The sequence below is a fragment of the Onthophagus taurus genome, chromosome 5 (genome assembly GCF_036711975.1).
Source record: "Onthophagus taurus isolate NC chromosome 5, IU_Otau_3.0, whole genome shotgun sequence".
NCBI lineage: Eukaryota > Metazoa > Arthropoda > Insecta > Coleoptera > Scarabaeidae > Onthophagus > Onthophagus taurus.
In genome coordinates, this window is record NC_091970.1 from 9208 (window position 1) to 26419 (window position 17212).

The 17212-nt window shown below is 30.0% G+C and overlaps 4 protein-coding genes across 5 annotated transcripts; 2 read left to right on the top strand and 2 right to left on the bottom strand.

Annotated features, from left to right (window-relative positions):
• Positions 1-1057: 1057 nt before the first annotated feature.
• On the bottom strand, positions 1058-5037 carry LOC111420107 (putative inorganic phosphate cotransporter). Its single transcript, XM_071196022.1, has 9 exons — positions 4837-5037; positions 4419-4558; positions 2602-2911; positions 2232-2452; positions 2022-2168; positions 1831-1963; positions 1524-1768; positions 1337-1466; positions 1058-1192 (listed from the first exon to the last, which is right to left on the bottom strand). Exons 1-9 carry the CDS (start codon positions 4907-4909, stop codon positions 1086-1088), a joined length of 1506 nt encoding a protein of 501 aa, XP_071052123.1. The 5' UTR covers positions 4910-5037; the 3' UTR covers positions 1058-1085.
• A 2759-nt stretch (positions 5038-7796) lies between these two features.
• LOC111420095 (SUN domain-containing protein 1-like) lies at positions 7797-9556 on the top strand. Of its 2 annotated transcripts, XM_023053001.2 has the most exons (7): positions 7798-7911; positions 7984-8031; positions 8082-8297; positions 8474-8934; positions 8993-9160; positions 9215-9387; positions 9438-9556. In XM_023053001.2, exons 1-7 carry the CDS (start codon positions 7848-7850, stop codon positions 9475-9477), a joined length of 1170 nt encoding a protein of 389 aa, XP_022908769.1. In that variant the 5' UTR covers positions 7798-7847; the 3' UTR covers positions 9478-9556. The 2 variants fall into 2 exon arrangements, with proteins under 2 accessions (XP_022908768.1, XP_022908769.1); XM_023053000.2 differs by having other exon boundaries at positions 7797-8031.
• A 280-nt stretch (positions 9557-9836) lies between these two features.
• LOC111420096 (uncharacterized) lies at positions 9837-10682 on the top strand. Its single transcript, XM_023053003.2, has 3 exons — positions 9837-10084; positions 10141-10292; positions 10342-10682. The coding sequence occupies exons 1-3, from the start codon at positions 9905-9907 to the stop codon at positions 10610-10612; spliced, it is 603 nt and encodes a 200-aa protein (XP_022908771.1). The 5' UTR covers positions 9837-9904; the 3' UTR covers positions 10613-10682.
• An 86-nt stretch (positions 10683-10768) lies between these two features.
• Positions 10769-15768, bottom strand: LOC111420101 (EF-hand domain-containing protein D2 homolog Swip-1). Its single transcript, XM_023053012.2, has 2 exons — positions 15487-15768; positions 10769-11868 (listed from the first exon to the last, which is right to left on the bottom strand). The coding sequence occupies exons 1-2, from the start codon at positions 15651-15653 to the stop codon at positions 11451-11453; spliced, it is 585 nt and encodes a 194-aa protein (XP_022908780.1). The 5' UTR covers positions 15654-15768; the 3' UTR covers positions 10769-11450.
• Positions 15769-17212: the final 1444 nt, after the last annotated feature.

Consider the following 17212-nt stretch of genomic DNA (forward strand, 5'->3'; position numbering starts at 1 on the left):
AACCCAACCCTGCCCTACCGCAACCCAATCCTGCCTTTTTTTTAAAGAGGGGATTAGGAAATCTGCTACCAGACACCCGGCCTAAGTTCTCATGTGGCCGGATAGTGACGAGTTGGAAGCAATTCCGACCGTCTAAAACCCTTCCCCCTCTCTTCCCGGCACCGCCCATTAGGGCATTTCATCGGGGAACAACAAACCCTTCTCCTTCACTCCTTGTGAATGACCATGACTTTTACGGCTCGGCTTCTTACGGGAGGAGGAGGCAGCACTCCGCCGATCTTCTGGTTAGATATGGTAAGAGGTTTCTTCTTACCATCTACCTGCCATTACTATCCACTTCTACTACTTGTTCCAACCATGTAGGTGGCTATGACCTTTTGATCTCGGCATCCTTCAGGAGGAGGAGGCGTCACTCCATTGCGTCAGTTGTCGGATCCGAAAACGATAGAATACATTCTGATTATTTATTTTTTATCTGGTGGGCGCTGGTTAACAACAAAATCTTGGTTTTGCGTTTCCATAAACTTTATTATTAATTACACTTAAACTATACATATAAGGGGAAGCATCCTCTCCTCTCCCATAACCTCCCGGCGACAGCTCCCACTCCGTCGTCTCCTTCTCCTTCATTATAGTTCTGCACATGTTCGCAATCGCCTCCCATCCCTCTTCACTCTTCAGCATCACCGTCTCCATGTTTGATACACTAATTTTCTGGCCACACTTCTTTTCACATACCCCTCTTGCCACCGCAACCCAATCCTGCTCTACCGCAACCCAACCCTGCCCTGCCGCAACCCAACCCTGCCCTACCGCAACCCTCTTACCACTCACTCAGGTTTTTATAACATATACAATTAAAATTAATGTTGAGACAACGTTTTTTTTCAATGTGATTTATTTACATATCACAGATACATAAATAACATAATTTATGTTTATGCTTAAAAACTAACATAACAAGAATCATTTATCAAATTCATTTAGGGACTAGTCATGTTCTTTCATTAATTTTTGAAAAGTTTTTAGTTTTTTGTTTTTCAATTCCATCTAAAAAAAAGTAAATTAATCAATTTTTTACGTATTTATCTACTTATAAAATGTGTATAGCTTCTTTTTTGATTGTAAATCTCCAGTAATTTACTTATTTCATCTCCTTTTTTATCAGACTCGAAGAGTTTTTCGCATTCTTCTTTAAATTTTTTGTTTTAAAATAAAAGATTAGCATATAATTTATAAAACACGACACAAAATTACGTTCAACAACAAAGTATAAGCTATTTACATTTTAGCTGTATTTTTTTTTTATCGTTAAAAATAAATCTGTTTTACTTACTTTCATCTGAAACGTTTTCTTGGTCCCAATATTGTCGTTCGCCAGATCCAAATATTGTATAAATTATGTCAGCGACTACATAAATTGTTGCTGCTGTGAAGAAAACGATTTTCCACTGATCAGTGTCGGACTAAAAAATTTGTTTTTTAGTTATTTTAGTATTCGCAATTAAAAATTCTTTTTTAACCTCATCTGTTACGACCAATTCAACAATTAAAGGGGCTATAATGCTAAAAATATTTGCGCCTCCGTTTGTTATTCCCATCAATGTTCCGGCGTGAGTTGGGGCGATATCCACGTGACTTACTTGGTAACCACAAAATATCGCAGAATTTAATCCAACAGCGGTTATTAATAACCCTATTACGAGCCCTTTTTGATCACTTTCGGCCATTCCTAAAGCGAATAAAGCTCCAGCAGGACCAATTAAACCTAAAATTAAATTACTATTGAAATTAACCACGTTTATAAAGAGAGATTTTATAAAGACAAACCTATGGCTGTAACAACTTTTCTTGCTACGCCAACCGAAAATATTCCTTTATTTATTGTGTAATCGGTTAAGAATCCAAAGAGAAAACTAAGAACCCAAAGAGCAAAGTAAGGGGCGGCTGATAACAGGCCGTTCTAGAAAATAAATTCGAAATTTAATCAAAAATTAAATAACGACAAATTAAATTGTTACTTTTGATATGTTGAAATTTAAAACTCCTTTCATATAAATTGGAATTTCAGTTAATAAAGTCCAAAAGCCCCAGTTTTGACCGCAATGCGTGATTAAAATAGCCCACACTGGAAGCGATTTTATTAAATCTTTCCATGGAGTTACATGCTTTTAAAATAAATATGAAAATTATTCTGTACAATTAATTATGTATTAAAAATAAAAACCAACTTTGTTTTTATCGCTTTGTCCACAAGATTTCAAAATGTAGTCTTTTTCTTGTGCGGAAATCGTTTTGTGATCGGTTGGGCCATTAGAGCCATATATCAACCAAATGATACACCAAGCAAAACCTAAAGCTCCGTATAAATAAAATGCGGTTGGCCAACCTGCTGAACTTGCCGAAATCCATCCGGTTACAGGCATTGAAATAACAGTTCCAAGAGGACCTCCTAAAAACGTCAATATTCCTCTTAATTACCTTTATGATAATTTGAAAAAAAAAACTATTATAACCTAAAAGCAACACAATTGACATTTGCTTTGACAGTTGAAACTTTACGTCATTTTCAAAATTTTAAGTTTTTAATTTAATATTTACCTGCGTATACGAAGGTGCCAAGTCTGGATCGTTCGTTTAACGGAATCCATTTACTCAGTAAATTATGCATACAAGGATAAAAAAAACCTTGGGTGAATCCTTGAATGACTCGACAAATCATTACTCCCCAAGATCCCAATTCAGCCATCGGGGGAATCAGTAACGTAAAAAGGGCGGAAACTGCCATTGAACCCGTTAAAAACCATTTCGCGCCGTAGCGTTCCGCTAATTGACCAACACCGACTTGAGGGATGATGTAACCCCAAAAAAACGACGATAAAATTGTACTTTTAATTGTCCAGTTGTAAGTCTAAAAATTAAAATGAAATATGCAACCGAATGTACAGGGTGGTTCAAATTCGATGTCCGAATAGGCTCACTCGGAAACTATAAGAGTTAGAAAAAAAGTAGCTTACATGTCATGATCTCGTTTTTCGAGAAACTGCTAATGCCGAAAACCTCATAGCGCTATCGTCTTTTGTTTTTCCCCTAGAGGCCAAAATTGAAAATATCGTAAAACCAATAAGTGCAATTATCTTGGTTATTATTATAGGTGGAGTATTATAACTACGACATTATATGGACAATTTTTTACAGGGAATTTCATGACGGAGTCAAAAAAAATTTTTCGGTTTTAGATTTTGAGATATCATGAGAATTTTCGTTTTTTTAAATGGAAACAACCACTGATTATTCGCTTATTAAATTCGTTATTTTTTTCTGATTACAAAAATATAGGGTTCGACAGGTCTATTTCTTATTGTTTTAGAATAAAGCTAAAAATAAACTTTTTTTATAAAATTTCCATCTAGTGTCGTCGAGGAAATTAAATTTACAGTTTCCTGTAAGTTACTGTAGGTAAAATTTAAAAAGTTAACAATTAAATACGAAGATAACTTCTGGTATTTAAAAATAAATAATTTTTTAATATGTAACATTCTAAACGTTTTAAAATTTTTGTAATTGGTCTTAAAAACGGGATTTTTAAAGTGACACTTCAGAAAATTTTTGAATACAAACAAATGTTGCTATGTTTATTTGAATTAAAAAAAAACATATGAGCGCCATCTATCGATAATTTATTAAGTCATTTAAAAATAATATTAAATCGTAATAAAAAATGTGAAATAATGCAATCTATTCCAACTTTTGTGTAAAACATATATAAATTAAACAGTTTAACAAATATATTTGTTTCAAATATCAGAAATATGTTTTTTTAATTTTTAGTTATAGAACCGTAATTTACAGGAAACTGTAAATTTAATTTCTTCCACGACACTAAAAGAAAAGTTACAATAAGAAATAGACCGGTCAAACCCTATATTTTTGTAATCAGAAAAAAATAACGAATTTATTAAGCGAATAATCAGTGGTTGTTTCCATTTAAAAAAACGAAAATTGTAATAATATCTCAAAATCTAAAACCGACAAAATTTTTTTGACTACGTCATCAAATTCTCTGTAAAAAAGTGTCCATATAATGTCTTAGTTATAATACTCCACCTATAATAATAACCAAGATAATTACATTTGCGGGTTTTACGATATTTTCAATTTTGGCCTCTAGCGGAAAAACAAAAGACGATAGCGCTATGACGTTTTCAGCATTAGCAGTTTCTCGAAAGACGAGATCATGACATGTCAGCTACTTTTCTTCTAACTCTTATAGTTTTCGAGTTAGCCTATTCGGACATCGAATTTGAACCACCCTGTACAGGGCCGGTAAAGTAGTGGTCTAATATTTATTTTTCTAAATTATAATTATTATAATTTGTTGATTGCAAAAGAAGTAAGTTATTAAAAATTTTTTTTACTGGAATATCTGAAATTGTATCCGTATCTGTCATTGCGACGATTCCAACCGATAAATTAACCCTCATTCCATATCCGATGATGATTAAAACGAACAGAAGGATCATTTGAGTATGTCTTACTCCATACCAAGGCAAGGAAGCTAGAACAGAAATCATGTGATGTTAAAACGAGAATAAAAAGGACAAATTGATGGTCGCAAAAGCAAATTGACCTCAACACAATTAAACCTTCACAGTCAAATGGGAAAACATCGAGCTTTTTGATTAAGCTTTTAATCAAATAATGCAAACAAAAAGCTTCTGGATTATTTTAGATAACGTTATTAATACAGTGATAACTCCTATTATGAACTGTGTGTGCCTCTTTTCTAATATTAATCATTCAAAATTAAAGATAAAATGTAGAGATTTAACTTACAATATTTTACGTTTGCAAAAACACTGTTTTGATTGTTAAAACACAATCGCTTAGAAATAATAATTTCAAGCATCGATACGCAAAAAATACACAGATTACGATAAGCGTAAAAAAATTCTTTGCATACCTTTTTTTCTAAAACAATATTCACATGGAAATTCCTGAATACATGAAATAATTTAGTTTTAATATAAGTTGTTATTGTTGAATTGGATTTAAAATCATAATCTTGAATAAAAAAAATTAAGAAAAGTAAAGAAAGTAAAGATAAAAGAATTTCGATTCCACTTATAATTTGAATAAATTATTTAGCACTTGAAATTAAAGTTGACAACGAAAAAACATTGTTCTTATCATAAAGTGTCAATTTTATTTTATTTTATCTTGAGGTTATTTAAAGAGTTCAGTTCGAGTTTATTTCAAGTTTAAATAATTACTTCAACTGTATAAAAAATTAATTTTAAAAGAAATAATTAATTAATGGAATGAATTTGTTAAAACGATAAACTTTTACGTAACTTTTTGTTGATAAATAACTCACGATTCTTTGAAAAAACTTGTTTGTTACCACATTTTTTTTTTCCTAAACAACTTATTTTTTTATTACCTTTATTTTCAATTTCCTGAGCGACATCGGCAGTGTTTCGTTGCGACTCTTTTTCCATTTTAGTTTACCTATTATTTTTTACTTTCACTTCGAAATTAGAAACAAAATACTAAATTTAGTTTCACTTTTTATCCCGATTTTGTTAATATAACAAGAAGATTAGCTTTAATTAATTATTCTTTCCGAGTTTTCTTTAACTGAACGAATTTATTATTGTATTTTTTGTTAAAAGAACGAAGACAGGTATTCCCTCGCTTTTAGTCGCGTTTATACCGATCACCAACACCAACTGAAACCATTTCGAGCCGCTTTCGAATTTATATACTCGTAAAAACGTACCACGGCGAGTTTTGTTAAGTTTCGCTCAAACTCTCCTGATAACCATTTTCTTATCAACAAAACGAAATGAAAAAGGAAAAGGTTCTTATTATTATTAAAATAATCATTTGTAATTCTCTTTTTAAAACAAGAGTATATATAGAATAAAAATAAAACGTGATTTGTATTTAAAATGTTTTTTAATTAAATTTAGGCATGGTTCGTTTTGAAAAAGGAATGAAATCACCAGGAAGTAACCGTTATTGGTTTCCGATATCCTAAATAGGATACAATTGTTTCGTTATTAAACAATTTTAAAAACGAATCGTTTATTGTAACTAAAATTGAACATTTTTTATTTGTTTTGACCAATATTACACAACCTACATTGTTCCACGTCGGCGAACGGAAAAATAATGTGAAAAATTCCTAAATAATCTGCATTCTTCTCGTTTACTCATCTCTATTGATATCGTTTTTATTGTTAATGTACATATTAAGTGTACACATATATTAGAAAGTTTACTCGATTTCTATTGCTAATTAACCATCATTGTTATTGAAGGGGAAACAATTATATTTTTAAATTAAGAATATTAGATGACGTTTTTATTATTGCATTATTGTCTTGTCATTTGGGAAATGTATTTTTTTATTAAATCTTTTTTCATGAGTAGGTATTTCAAAATTGAATTATGTTGTCAACAATAAACACATCATTGACATTCCAAAGGATAACACTATTGTTATTATCTAGACCTTTACCCATATTTTCGTAATCGTTTCAATGTTATCTAAAAGAAATTTCTTCAGTAGATTTATTTAAAGATAATAATAAATTTATTTTCCAATTTAATACTCCCGCTTTTTAAATATATAATATTATTCATAGGAGTATTAATTTAAGTTGCCTAATTTCATTACCAATAATTTACGACAACGCTTTTAATTTGTAGGTTAAGTTAATGACATTTCACATTTTGACAGATGTCTTTTGTGTTCTAAATCTTTTTTTACGTACAATGCTACAATTTAATTTACAGTATTTCGTTGAATAGAAGTTGCTTATTATAATTTTTTAAACGACCCTGTTATTCTTGAAATATGCCAATTTTGCCCCCAAAAATCGTAACAAGTTGGATTTGCATTGCTTAGCGTTACCAGAAGAGAGTATAAATTGGAACATTGCAATGCAAATTTGTGCCAAATAATAGCCGTTGGGTGATACTGTAAAATTTATACAAACAAAAAAACTGCTTCAAATGGCGTTTCAAGGTGTTCTAGTTAACTTTTTCTTCACAATCGTCTAGGTGTTAGATTTAGAAGTACCTTTCATGATGTTAAAACGATCACTAAAGGTATATATTAAAAAATAACAGGACTTAAAAATTAGAAATGACAATTATGAAATAGACGTTTATGAGAGTGACTGAGAGTGACATTATAAAAATTATTTAATTATTCCGATTATTCTTCATACTAGTTTTTATTTCATTCTTGAATTTCTCCAGATCCAAAAGCTAAGTAAAACATGCCCGATATTAAATAAAAAGCTACATATGTATATAAAACAAACGTTTCGTTTTAATATCATAACCAGGGTGACCAACTCATTTTATATAATATGTAAACCTTATATTATGACAGTTACGACATTTTTACAACATTATCAACAAACATTGAACAGATATTATATAATTTTAAAGGTGCTTATAATTATTATGTTGAATTAATTTACAATAAAAAACTTAATTTATAACATTTGTTACTATTATTCGCATACTTTTTTTAACTAATTCATCTAAAGATTCCTCTTCTTGGAGTCGTTTATTTATGGAATCAATTAAATCTTTTCCCATGATCGTAGCACAAGGATTTGTTTGTGTGATGTATTGTTTTAGAGGAATTTTGGAGTTCTTTTCGTATCGCTGAACGGCTTCTCCAACCGCTTTGGACAATAATTTATTCCTTTCTTGGATTTCTATGAAATAATGTAATGAATTTGACATTTTCTCTATAATAAAAAAATTATGTCAATCAATTTATGAATAAAATCGAATAAAAATATAGAGGTTATTAATTTCTAATGAAAATGAACGTTAGTAATTGTTCTTTAACATTATCGGGTCCAAGTCAGGTATCGATAACAGGTAAGAGACGTTTTTATTTTGATCTTTGTCACTTTGACACGAAACGAGATTTTTTTTCCGACGAAATTTCAGAGAGTGAGACCGTTCAGACAAGACACAATTATTATACCCGATCTGCAGGTAAAAAAATTATTATCTTTTTCAAAACGTTGATAACATCTTTTTTATAGCACGATCTAAATCGCAAGCTTCAAACGTTTCTATAATTTCCGATGCAATCGTTACACGAAAAAGCGGCAATCTAACCCCTTCTCCAATTATAAATAATCGACAATTAATTAATAATCAGTTGGTAATGAGGAGAAATTACAATACAGTTCTATGTAATCAAAATTATAATCAATGGGAGCGAATTTGCAGATACGTTATAATATTCTTTGCAATAGGTTTTTATTTTATCTCTACTTAACGCGATTGAGGTTATATTTCAAAATTTGACAGCTTTGATCTTAACCTAACTGTCATTAATTTATATAAACATAACCTCCAACACTATTTTAATAATTAGTTAAGTTATAATAGGAAAAAAAATTTAATTAATAGAAATAACATTTTCTTCCAGGTAGCGTTGTTTTAATATGTTCATATTTGGGCCATAGTTTATCGGAATCACAAGGATCTGTCGATTGCGTTAAAAAGGAATTAAAAAAATTTAAAACAGATATGTTCGATTTAAAGGGTGAAGTGCAAGATATAATTTCCAACAAGGAACACACGAATAAAAAATTAGAAATTATCCAAGGATTATTAACCGATTTGAAATCAAGTAATGCAATGTTATCGGAAATCAAAGAGAAATGTGACTCAAATGGTCACAAACAAAAAGCTTCTTCAAGCGATATCACAAATGCGTTAAATAAATACGACGCTGATAAAACGGGGAAAACCGACTTTGCATTAGAATCGGCCGGAGGAAGTATCGTTACAATAAAAGATACGGAAAATTATCCCATTGGTGAAAGTGTACGATTTTTAGGGGTTCCTTTATGTCCGGCTAGTAACGGTGCTAGAACTATGATACAAGTACATTTTTATTTCACATTTACTTACATACAATTAATATTATTTTAATTTTAAAAAGCCTGGAAACCTTCCCGGTGAATGTTGGGCGTTTAAAGGTTCGAAAGGTGTCGCTATAATCAGATTATTAGGTAAAGTGCGCGTTACAAGTGTTAGTTTGGAACATATTCAAAAATCCATGTCGCCCTCGGGGGAAATAACAACAGCACCAAAAGATTTTAGTATAACTGTACGTTTAATTAGCACAACCACTAAAACAAAATTACAATTATTACAATTACAGGGCTTGAAATGTATAAATCAAAAAGAAGGATTATTACTCGGAAAGTTTACATACAACTCAAACGGACCCCCAATTCAAGAGTTTAAAGTAGCATCTTCGCAAAATGCGTTTAATTTTATCGAATTTAAAGTACATTCAAATCATGGAAATCCGGATTTTACATGTGTATATAGGTAAACTTAATAATCGATAAAAGAAATTGTAACAAAAAAGATCTTTATAGGTTAAGAATTCATGGTGAACTGGAAGGAAAACGAATTTAACGAAGACTATACCCGCTTTTATTTATTATATTTATCACTTTTAAGTCATATTTTTAGTGAAAATAAATAGTAATACTTACATTTTTCCCCCTTATATTTTAATTAATAATATAAAAATAAACGGATAAATAAGCAGTTTCAGGTTATGTTTATGTTTTGATTTTAAAATTGTCAATGAGATGTCGCCACTTATTTAAACCAAACTGAGTAACTATTAATTTATAAAAAACGAATTAAATTCAATACATAATAATGTAATAACAAATTTGTTTAAAAACCTAATTATTAATTAATTTTTTTGCGATTAGCGACATCTACCTATTAATTCGTTTAGGTGATAAAGAAAACTACATTATGACACTTCAAACGTAAACAATAACAAATTGTCAAATAAATTTTCTTTGATAATACATGTGTTTTTAGTGAAATGGCCGATTTAAAGAAAGATTTAGACGAGTACTTATTGTTGCAAAACGATCAAAAGAAATCGTTTAAATTGCAACTGCCGTTGATACAAAAACCCAATTTCTCGGCTTGGTTCAAAAAGGAAGAAGCCGATGATGGTAGTTGGTTTCAGGAGACGAAAAAGGATTGTTGTCCTAGTTTGGTAAGTACTTAAAACGAATTAAATTATACTTATTTATAAAATTTCTTATTTTTTAGTCACGGTTTCAAAGAATTACCGGCTTTTGCTTATGTATAATAATGGGAATTTTATGTTTTACCCTTTCCGCAATGTACATTCCAGTCTTATTGTTTAAAGCAAGAAAATTTTCTTTGTTGTTTACATTAGGAAGTTTATTCTTTATTATGAGGTAAATTAAAATAAATTGTTGATTTAATAACGATTGTTTCTATTAATAGTTTTTCATTTCTATGGGGACCAATGGCACATTTAAAACATATGTTTTCGAGGGAACGTCTTCTTTTAACATTAATTTATGGAACAACTCTCGTGGGTACTTTATATTTCGCCTTGCATCTGCAAAGTACTCCTTTTACGGTATTATTCGCCGTCGGACAGATTGTAACCTTGCTTTGGACTGTTATTTCTAGCATACCAGGTGGGGCAACAGGTTTATCATTTTTTTCAAAGATGTTTTCAAAAACTGTTAGTACAACATTACCTGTTTAAGATTGTTTTAATTTTTATTGTAAATCTTTTTCATGTGATTTCTTATTTAATAAAATACGTATTTTATTTATTTATCAAATAATTTTTTATTATTAGGTTGGATTTTTTTTGGGGTTATGTTTAGTGTCAAATGTCATTTTGGACAAGATAAATCAATTATTATAAGAAATATCTTTATTACATATCACATTCGTTTATAATTTACAAATTAATCGTAGATAACCTTTGATTATATATAATATGGATTGAGCTAACTGAATATATCTACTAACAAAAATGTGGCTAAAGGTGAATAGACGCAGATGGAAAGCGATAATGTGAAAGTGTAACAAAGATAGACATAAAAGACGGGCGCATGCGCACAAAAGTGTCAAACCTGACGTTTATCGTTTTGTTGTGTCACAGCCAGTCATACCGTTATGTTTAAAAATGTATTGTTTCGTGTGCAAAGTTCGCGATAATACAGTTTCACATCACCTGTAAGTATTATAAATAATAAGGAAATTTTATTTTATTTTTTTTTCTTTTTTCATTTATTAATTTTGTTTTAAATTTACCGCCAAAATTAACGCACGCCCATTATATGTCAGTACGCTTCTATGTCTATCTCGGTTCGATCACCTTGCGCAAGCTATCTCTCTCGTTGGCTCAATCCATATTATATATAATCAAAGTAGATAACCTAAAAAATAAACTAAATTTTTCTGCAATCAATAACATTTCAATCAATTTGATTGCAGAAAAAATTTGATTACAAAATTTACATTTATTTTATATAACTATTATTTAATAATAAATTCATTTGGTAAAGTTAATCGTAAAATAACAAATAAGACGCTTATTTTCCAAAAATAGCCATTCGTTCTAAAAATTCTTGTCGTCTTACTGCTTTTTCTTCCTCGCCTCTTTTCCTATCTTCTTGTTCCTGTCGAATTTCTTCCTCAAATTTGCTTAGTTTCTTTAAATCTTCGATTTTAGCTTCGAAAAATTCTTTCGCGCCGTTCACCCCGACCTTGTTCACATCAACCTCTGTGTATTTGGCCAAAGCGGCCAGCCCGGAATCCTCGGCGAGTTGACCGGCGCGTGCTTTACGAAAGACCAACAAGAATTCCCTGAAGGATAAACGTCCATCCTCGTCCTCGTCCACTTCGTTTATCATTTGTTTGAGTCCCAGGTGCGTTTGTGGCGCACCCAGTATCTCCATCATTCTCTTTAGTTGTTCCAAACATAAGTAGTTATCCTTGTTCGTATTAAATCTGAATCGCAATAACAAGAAAAAATTATTAAAAGATAATGTTACATTTTCTATTTTCTTTTATGGATAAAGATTAGGATGAAGAGTTTCTGGTAAATCTCTCGGGTTCATTGAATTGAAAAGTGAACGTAAAGAGAACGTGTTTAACGTTTAAAAGGAGTATCAAGTTACGATTCTTAAAGAATTTGTTGGGCTTTAAAGATGGTTTTATGGAGGATTGTTTTACTACAAACAGAAATGTGGGGTTGGTTTCGTCTTGACCCAATTTGCTTAAAAGAAGACTTGGAAATTACAAATTTATTTTTAGATTTATTTATCATCTATTTTTTGTTGTAAAACGAACAATGTTTTGCAAATTATTTACGAGTGATTCATTGATGATAAAAAGGAGTGTAAAACCTTCTTTATGTTGTTTACAAGGAAAGTTATACTAATTATACTTATTAAAATGGACTCATATCTTAAAACAGAGAAGATAATTTTTGTTATATTTCCGGTTAAACATTGCTGCACTTTAAACAAAATAAGATAAGGGCATAGACTTGTAAATAAAAACTTTGGTATAACTTCCTGTATTATTTTTGCTATAATAAAACAGTATTCCTATCATATAAATTATAGAAAGAAATTACGAAAATAGAAACTTTCATAATTTATAAAATAATCTTTAAGTCTTTCCTTTTAAAATTCTTTTCATTTCCAAGTACGCATAATAAAGCGATAAATCAAAACGCAAACACAATTTAATTGAGTTGATTGAATTGTAATCAACAACAATGACACAGTTTCTTTAATTGTTATTATTTTTAAATATGTAGTTATTTTGGTGGGTTAAACAAGACAAATATATTTTAAAGGGGGCTTTTTTAATAATAGACTTACACCCCAGGAAAGAATTTATTTTAAGATATCAAAGAAAAGACATAGTTCCTACCTTACTCGAAAATATTTTTAATATATTTATAATTATCGTTGCCACCCGTCAAGCATTAACAAGTAAAAATAGATGTGCCTCTTCAAAGATTTTTAAAAATACCAACCGGATGTTGCGATTACGTTTAATACTTTAAACACTTAAACAAACATTAATTTTTAATATTTAAGTTTAATTTGTCACATAAAATTGACATTTTTTGACATTTTATACGTCAAACTTGTAAACTTGAAGTATGAATTTTCCGGTTTGTGTAATTAGTTGAATTGGGTTAAGTTGAGTGGGTGAATTTTTGTTGGATATATATCTGGTGAGATTCAACGATAAATCTTTGTTATGATCAACATTTTAAAACAAGTTTTGACGTACCTAAGCTAATAAAATTTATTAAAATAATTTTTCAACGTTTCTTTAATCGTTATTAGACCGCAAAACACGTATTTTATCCACTCTGATTCGCATCGTTTATTTAAATGTTTTAAATTTTAAATTCCCAAGGAATTATTATGAACCACAAATTTAAACATAACCTAAAACTTAAAAAAAATTATATGGTTAATAGTATCCTAATATGGAATTATTAAAAGCAAGGTAAACAGTCTCTTAAATAATTGAAATATCTGGAATTTCAAGAAAAGGGGGCAAAGTCAACCAGTAACTGACGAAAAATGCAAAAATTAGTTTAAAAAACAGAGAAATTGTTGAGCTATTATCACACGATTTCAATTTATAATTTCATTGAACCATTTATTCTAATATTTAAGTTTTATATACAGGGTGTATCTGAATGACTGCAACAAACTTCAAGGGGTGATTCTTTAGTGAATTTTAAGGGTATTTTGATATATGAACCATGGGCGACTTGGGCTCCCCTAAGGAGCTACACCCCTCCAAAAAATGGCGGAAAATTTTGGTTTAATTTCTTTTTCTCAAAAACCATAAACGCTAGGAAAATGAAATTTGGGGAATATGTTTAACTCATAATAGGGCATGTTTTGACCCTACTTGTACTTTCAACCTACCCTTCTAAACTACTAAACGTAACCACCCCCTTCACATTTTTGCTAATATTTTTTTTATGCAGATGATAAATACATTAAAAAAATTTTATCTAGGTAGATGAAAGTATCCTAAAACTTTTTTGTCTCTCTAAAATTTTTCCAAAAACGACTAATTTTTGAGAAAAAAAATAATAAAGCAAGTACTGCACGTTAAACATCGGGGTTGTCGATCAAAAGTTTGAATGAATTTTTAATGAAAAAATCTTAGTAGGCTCTGTAATCTTTGTCAGAAATATTTTTGACGTTTAAATGTCAACTATTATTATTGTTTTTCAAATTAATTTTAAATAAAGTTCTATCGCATTTACGCTCGTTCACTCGACGTTTCAAAATTTCAAATAAAACAATAATAATAGTACGAAAACCACTGACATTTAAACGTCAAAAATATTTCTGACAAAGATTGCAAAGCCTACTAAGATTTTTTCATTAAAAATTCATTCCAAACAGCTTAACAGTTAGTGTTTGCTTAATTATTTTTTTTCTCCGAAATTATTTATTTTTCTAAGAACATCAAAGAGACAAAAAGGTTTTATAATAGTTTTATCTATCTAACTGAAATTTTTCCAATGTATTTATCAGCTTCATACAAAAAATCTAGGCATAAATTGAACGGGGGTGGTTACGTTTAGTAGTTTAGAAGGGTAAGTTAAAAGTACAAATAGAGTCAAAACGTGCCCTATTATGAGTTAAACATATTCTCCAAATTTCATTTTCCTAGCGTTTATGGTTTTTGAAAAAAAAAAAAAAATAAACCAAAATTTTCCGCCATTTTTGGAGGGGTGTAGCTCCTGAAGGGAGCCGAAGTCGCCCATAGTTCATATATCAAAGTACCCTTAAAATTCACTAAAGAATCACCCCTTGAAGTTTGTTGCAGTCATTCAGATACACCCTGTATAATTCGTCACAAATAAAATTGACGTAGTCATGGAGAAATAGTGACAATCTTTCGACAATTTTTGACATTTTATACAACAATTTAATAACATTTATTAAAACAATTTTTTAAACATTTTTTAAGTGAGAGTAATTGTTGAGCCATTATCAAACGGTTAAATTTTGAGTGTTTAATCAATTAATTTTTTTAATTACATTGTGTAGGATTTATTGAAAAATGTATGATTACTTTTAGATTGTTGAAGGTTAGGGGGGCAGTAGGTGACAAAATGTATTGAACGAGGTCCTTTTTAAATATCGTGACCTACATGACCTTTGCCGAGTTTGCTTTCAATCGATATTAACAGCTACCATCGCAAAAGGCGACGACGAAGATATAAAAAAAAAACATTTTTAATCGTTTAAAAACCCGTTTTCAACTTAATACCTAAAAGAAATTTAAGAATACATTTTTATTTATTATTCATGTTATTCAAACGACTTTCTACGATCATTTCTCAAATTCAAGACTTTATCAAATAGAGAAAGTTTTTTCTCTCAAAAAAAAATTATTATTAATTAAGAAGTAAATCTAATGGGTAATAAAAGAATTGATTTGGATGATTCACACGTTCGGTTGTTTTTAAGTGATTCAAACAATTCAACAAACAGAATGATAAGACATTATTCAAAAAATTAATTTGTAATTTTACAAAAAAAATCTTAAATCTTATTTTCGTAGTCTTACTTTTGAAACGTTCCTTCGTACTGTTTAATTTCTTTCCTGGTAAATTCCGAAAATTCAGAGTAGACATTAACCACCCTGTATTTTAATTTGACTTGATCCCCGTTATCGAGTGCCTCATTGATCTCTTGTCGTCGAGTTAAAACCGAATTTAATTCCGAATCGTTCATGATTTTCTTTTACACTTATTATTTTCTTAAGATACCGGTCTGAAATGTTAACTAAAAACTGTTTGAGGTTTTCTTTTTGAAATGCGAAACGCACGAACGTTCTCAACGGTCTGACTCGGTTCAAAACGAACCCAAGAACTTAAATTCACCTCGCATAAAGTACTCGTACGCATGCGCATGGTTTTAGTTTTATCTATGTAATTTTTTAATTTTAAGAACAATTAATACAAAAATTTATTTTGTTTGAGAATAATTTTTTTTAATATTAGTGATTTTTAAAAATTTAATTTAATCAAAAAGATAGTAAACTTTCTCTTGAGGTTACAACAGAAGTGATATCGAAGGTGTTTGTCACTTTCTTCAATTGGAAGTTCTTTTCTTCCGTTACCGGTGATTGTGCAAACAAGATCACTTTCGATTTTAATCCGAGACGTTACTTGAAATTGTTATAACTTAAAAAAAAGAAATGTGAGAGACAATAATAATTTATTACCGTTTTCTATTTGATAATAAGTCATGAAATTAGAACATACATTTCACAATTGATTTACACTAATGATTGCATTTAACAAAGTCAATAGAAATATTTCTTTTAAAAATTAATTTTAATCATAATAAACTTGTTTTATTTCGTGTTTTAAAAGGGGTGTTTAAAATGCGTGCGAACCCTTCCACTTCCGTTTCTAGTTACTCTATTGACCTGGTTGAATCACTTTGAATCGGCACCTTTATGTACAATATCAAATGAATCATTATTTTATTTCCTGCATACAAACGCTACATTTCCCGAATCGTTTCGCCCACAAGTTTAAATCATATCATTTTACCCGTGTTTATACGATTACTCATTGACGGTTAGGATTTCCAGACATTGATGCGGTTTTTATTTACATAATTTGCGGTTAAAATGAAATTATTTCTATAATAGTGTATTAAAAAACAAGTTTCGTAAGACACGCTTGAAATTTTTTAATAAATTAGTGCTTTAAGTCTTATGAAACGTGTTTTTTATGCTATTTTTTGTAATTCGCGTTTTTATACTTTTTTTTTAACAAAAATAAAGTAAATTTTGGCAATGTAGGGAAATAGGTATGTAGCAGTTGGTAACACTTGAAAATAGAAACTTTGAATTGACAATTAGAAACTGTCAGATCACAAAATATATTCACCTGAAAAAAATGTTTGATGTACACCTCCCAAAATAAGAGAAATTGCTCAGAGTTATCATTGTGGACTTTGTATTCGATGCTAAGAACGTGTTTAAACATCCATAGATAAAAATTGTCACATTGACAACTAGAAAAATTAATGACCCAATGTCACCAACTTGAACTGGTTCCATAAAATGTTGCTAAAATCTCATTACAGCATCGGATGCTGTAAGGAGTCTCATTAAAGCACCCGTTTGAGTACTGTTATAGCTTCCATTACCGTAGCGAATTACAAAAATACATTTTATTTATAAATTATTTGTATTACCCGATGTTTATTGATAGATGGCGCTAGTCGAAAAGTTTCAAAAGCGAAGCGAGTGACGTTGTCAAATCGTTGATGAGTGC

Bases quoted from the DNA above. Each gene is read 5' to 3' on its own strand.
- LOC111420107 (XM_071196022.1), bottom strand. From the start codon at position 4,909: ATGCTTGAAATTATTATTTCTAAGCGATTGTGTTTTAACAATCAAAAC. The intron at 2,912-4,418 runs GTAAAAAAAATT...TTTAATTTTTAG, and splicing joins ATACAATTTCAGATATTCCA to ACTTACAACTGGACAATTAA. The intron at 2,169-2,231 runs GTTGGTTTTTAT...TTATTTTAAAAG, and splicing joins GACAAAGCGATAAAAACAAA to CATGTAACTCCATGGAAAGA.
- LOC111420095 (XM_023053000.2), top strand. From the start codon at position 7,848: ATGAAAATGAACGTTAGTAATTGTTCTTTAACATTATCGGGTCCAAGT. The intron at 9,161-9,214 runs GTACGTTTAATT...TTACAATTACAG, and splicing joins CAAAAGATTTTAGTATAACT to GGCTTGAAATGTATAAATCA. The intron at 9,388-9,437 runs GTAAACTTAATA...AGATCTTTATAG, and splicing joins GATTTTACATGTGTATATAG to GTTAAGAATTCATGGTGAAC.
- LOC111420096 (XM_023053003.2), top strand. From the start codon at position 9,905: ATGGCCGATTTAAAGAAAGATTTAGACGAGTACTTATTGTTGCAAAAC. The intron at 10,085-10,140 runs GTAAGTACTTAA...CTTATTTTTTAG, and splicing joins AGGATTGTTGTCCTAGTTTG to TCACGGTTTCAAAGAATTAC. The intron at 10,293-10,341 runs GTAAATTAAAAT...TTCTATTAATAG, and splicing joins AGTTTATTCTTTATTATGAG to TTTTTCATTTCTATGGGGAC.
- LOC111420101 (XM_023053012.2), bottom strand. From the start codon at position 15,653: ATGAACGATTCGGAATTAAATTCGGTTTTAACTCGACGACAAGAGATC. The intron at 11,869-15,486 runs GTAAGACTACGA...ATTGCGATTCAG, and splicing joins TACGAAGGAACGTTTCAAAA to ATTTAATACGAACAAGGATA.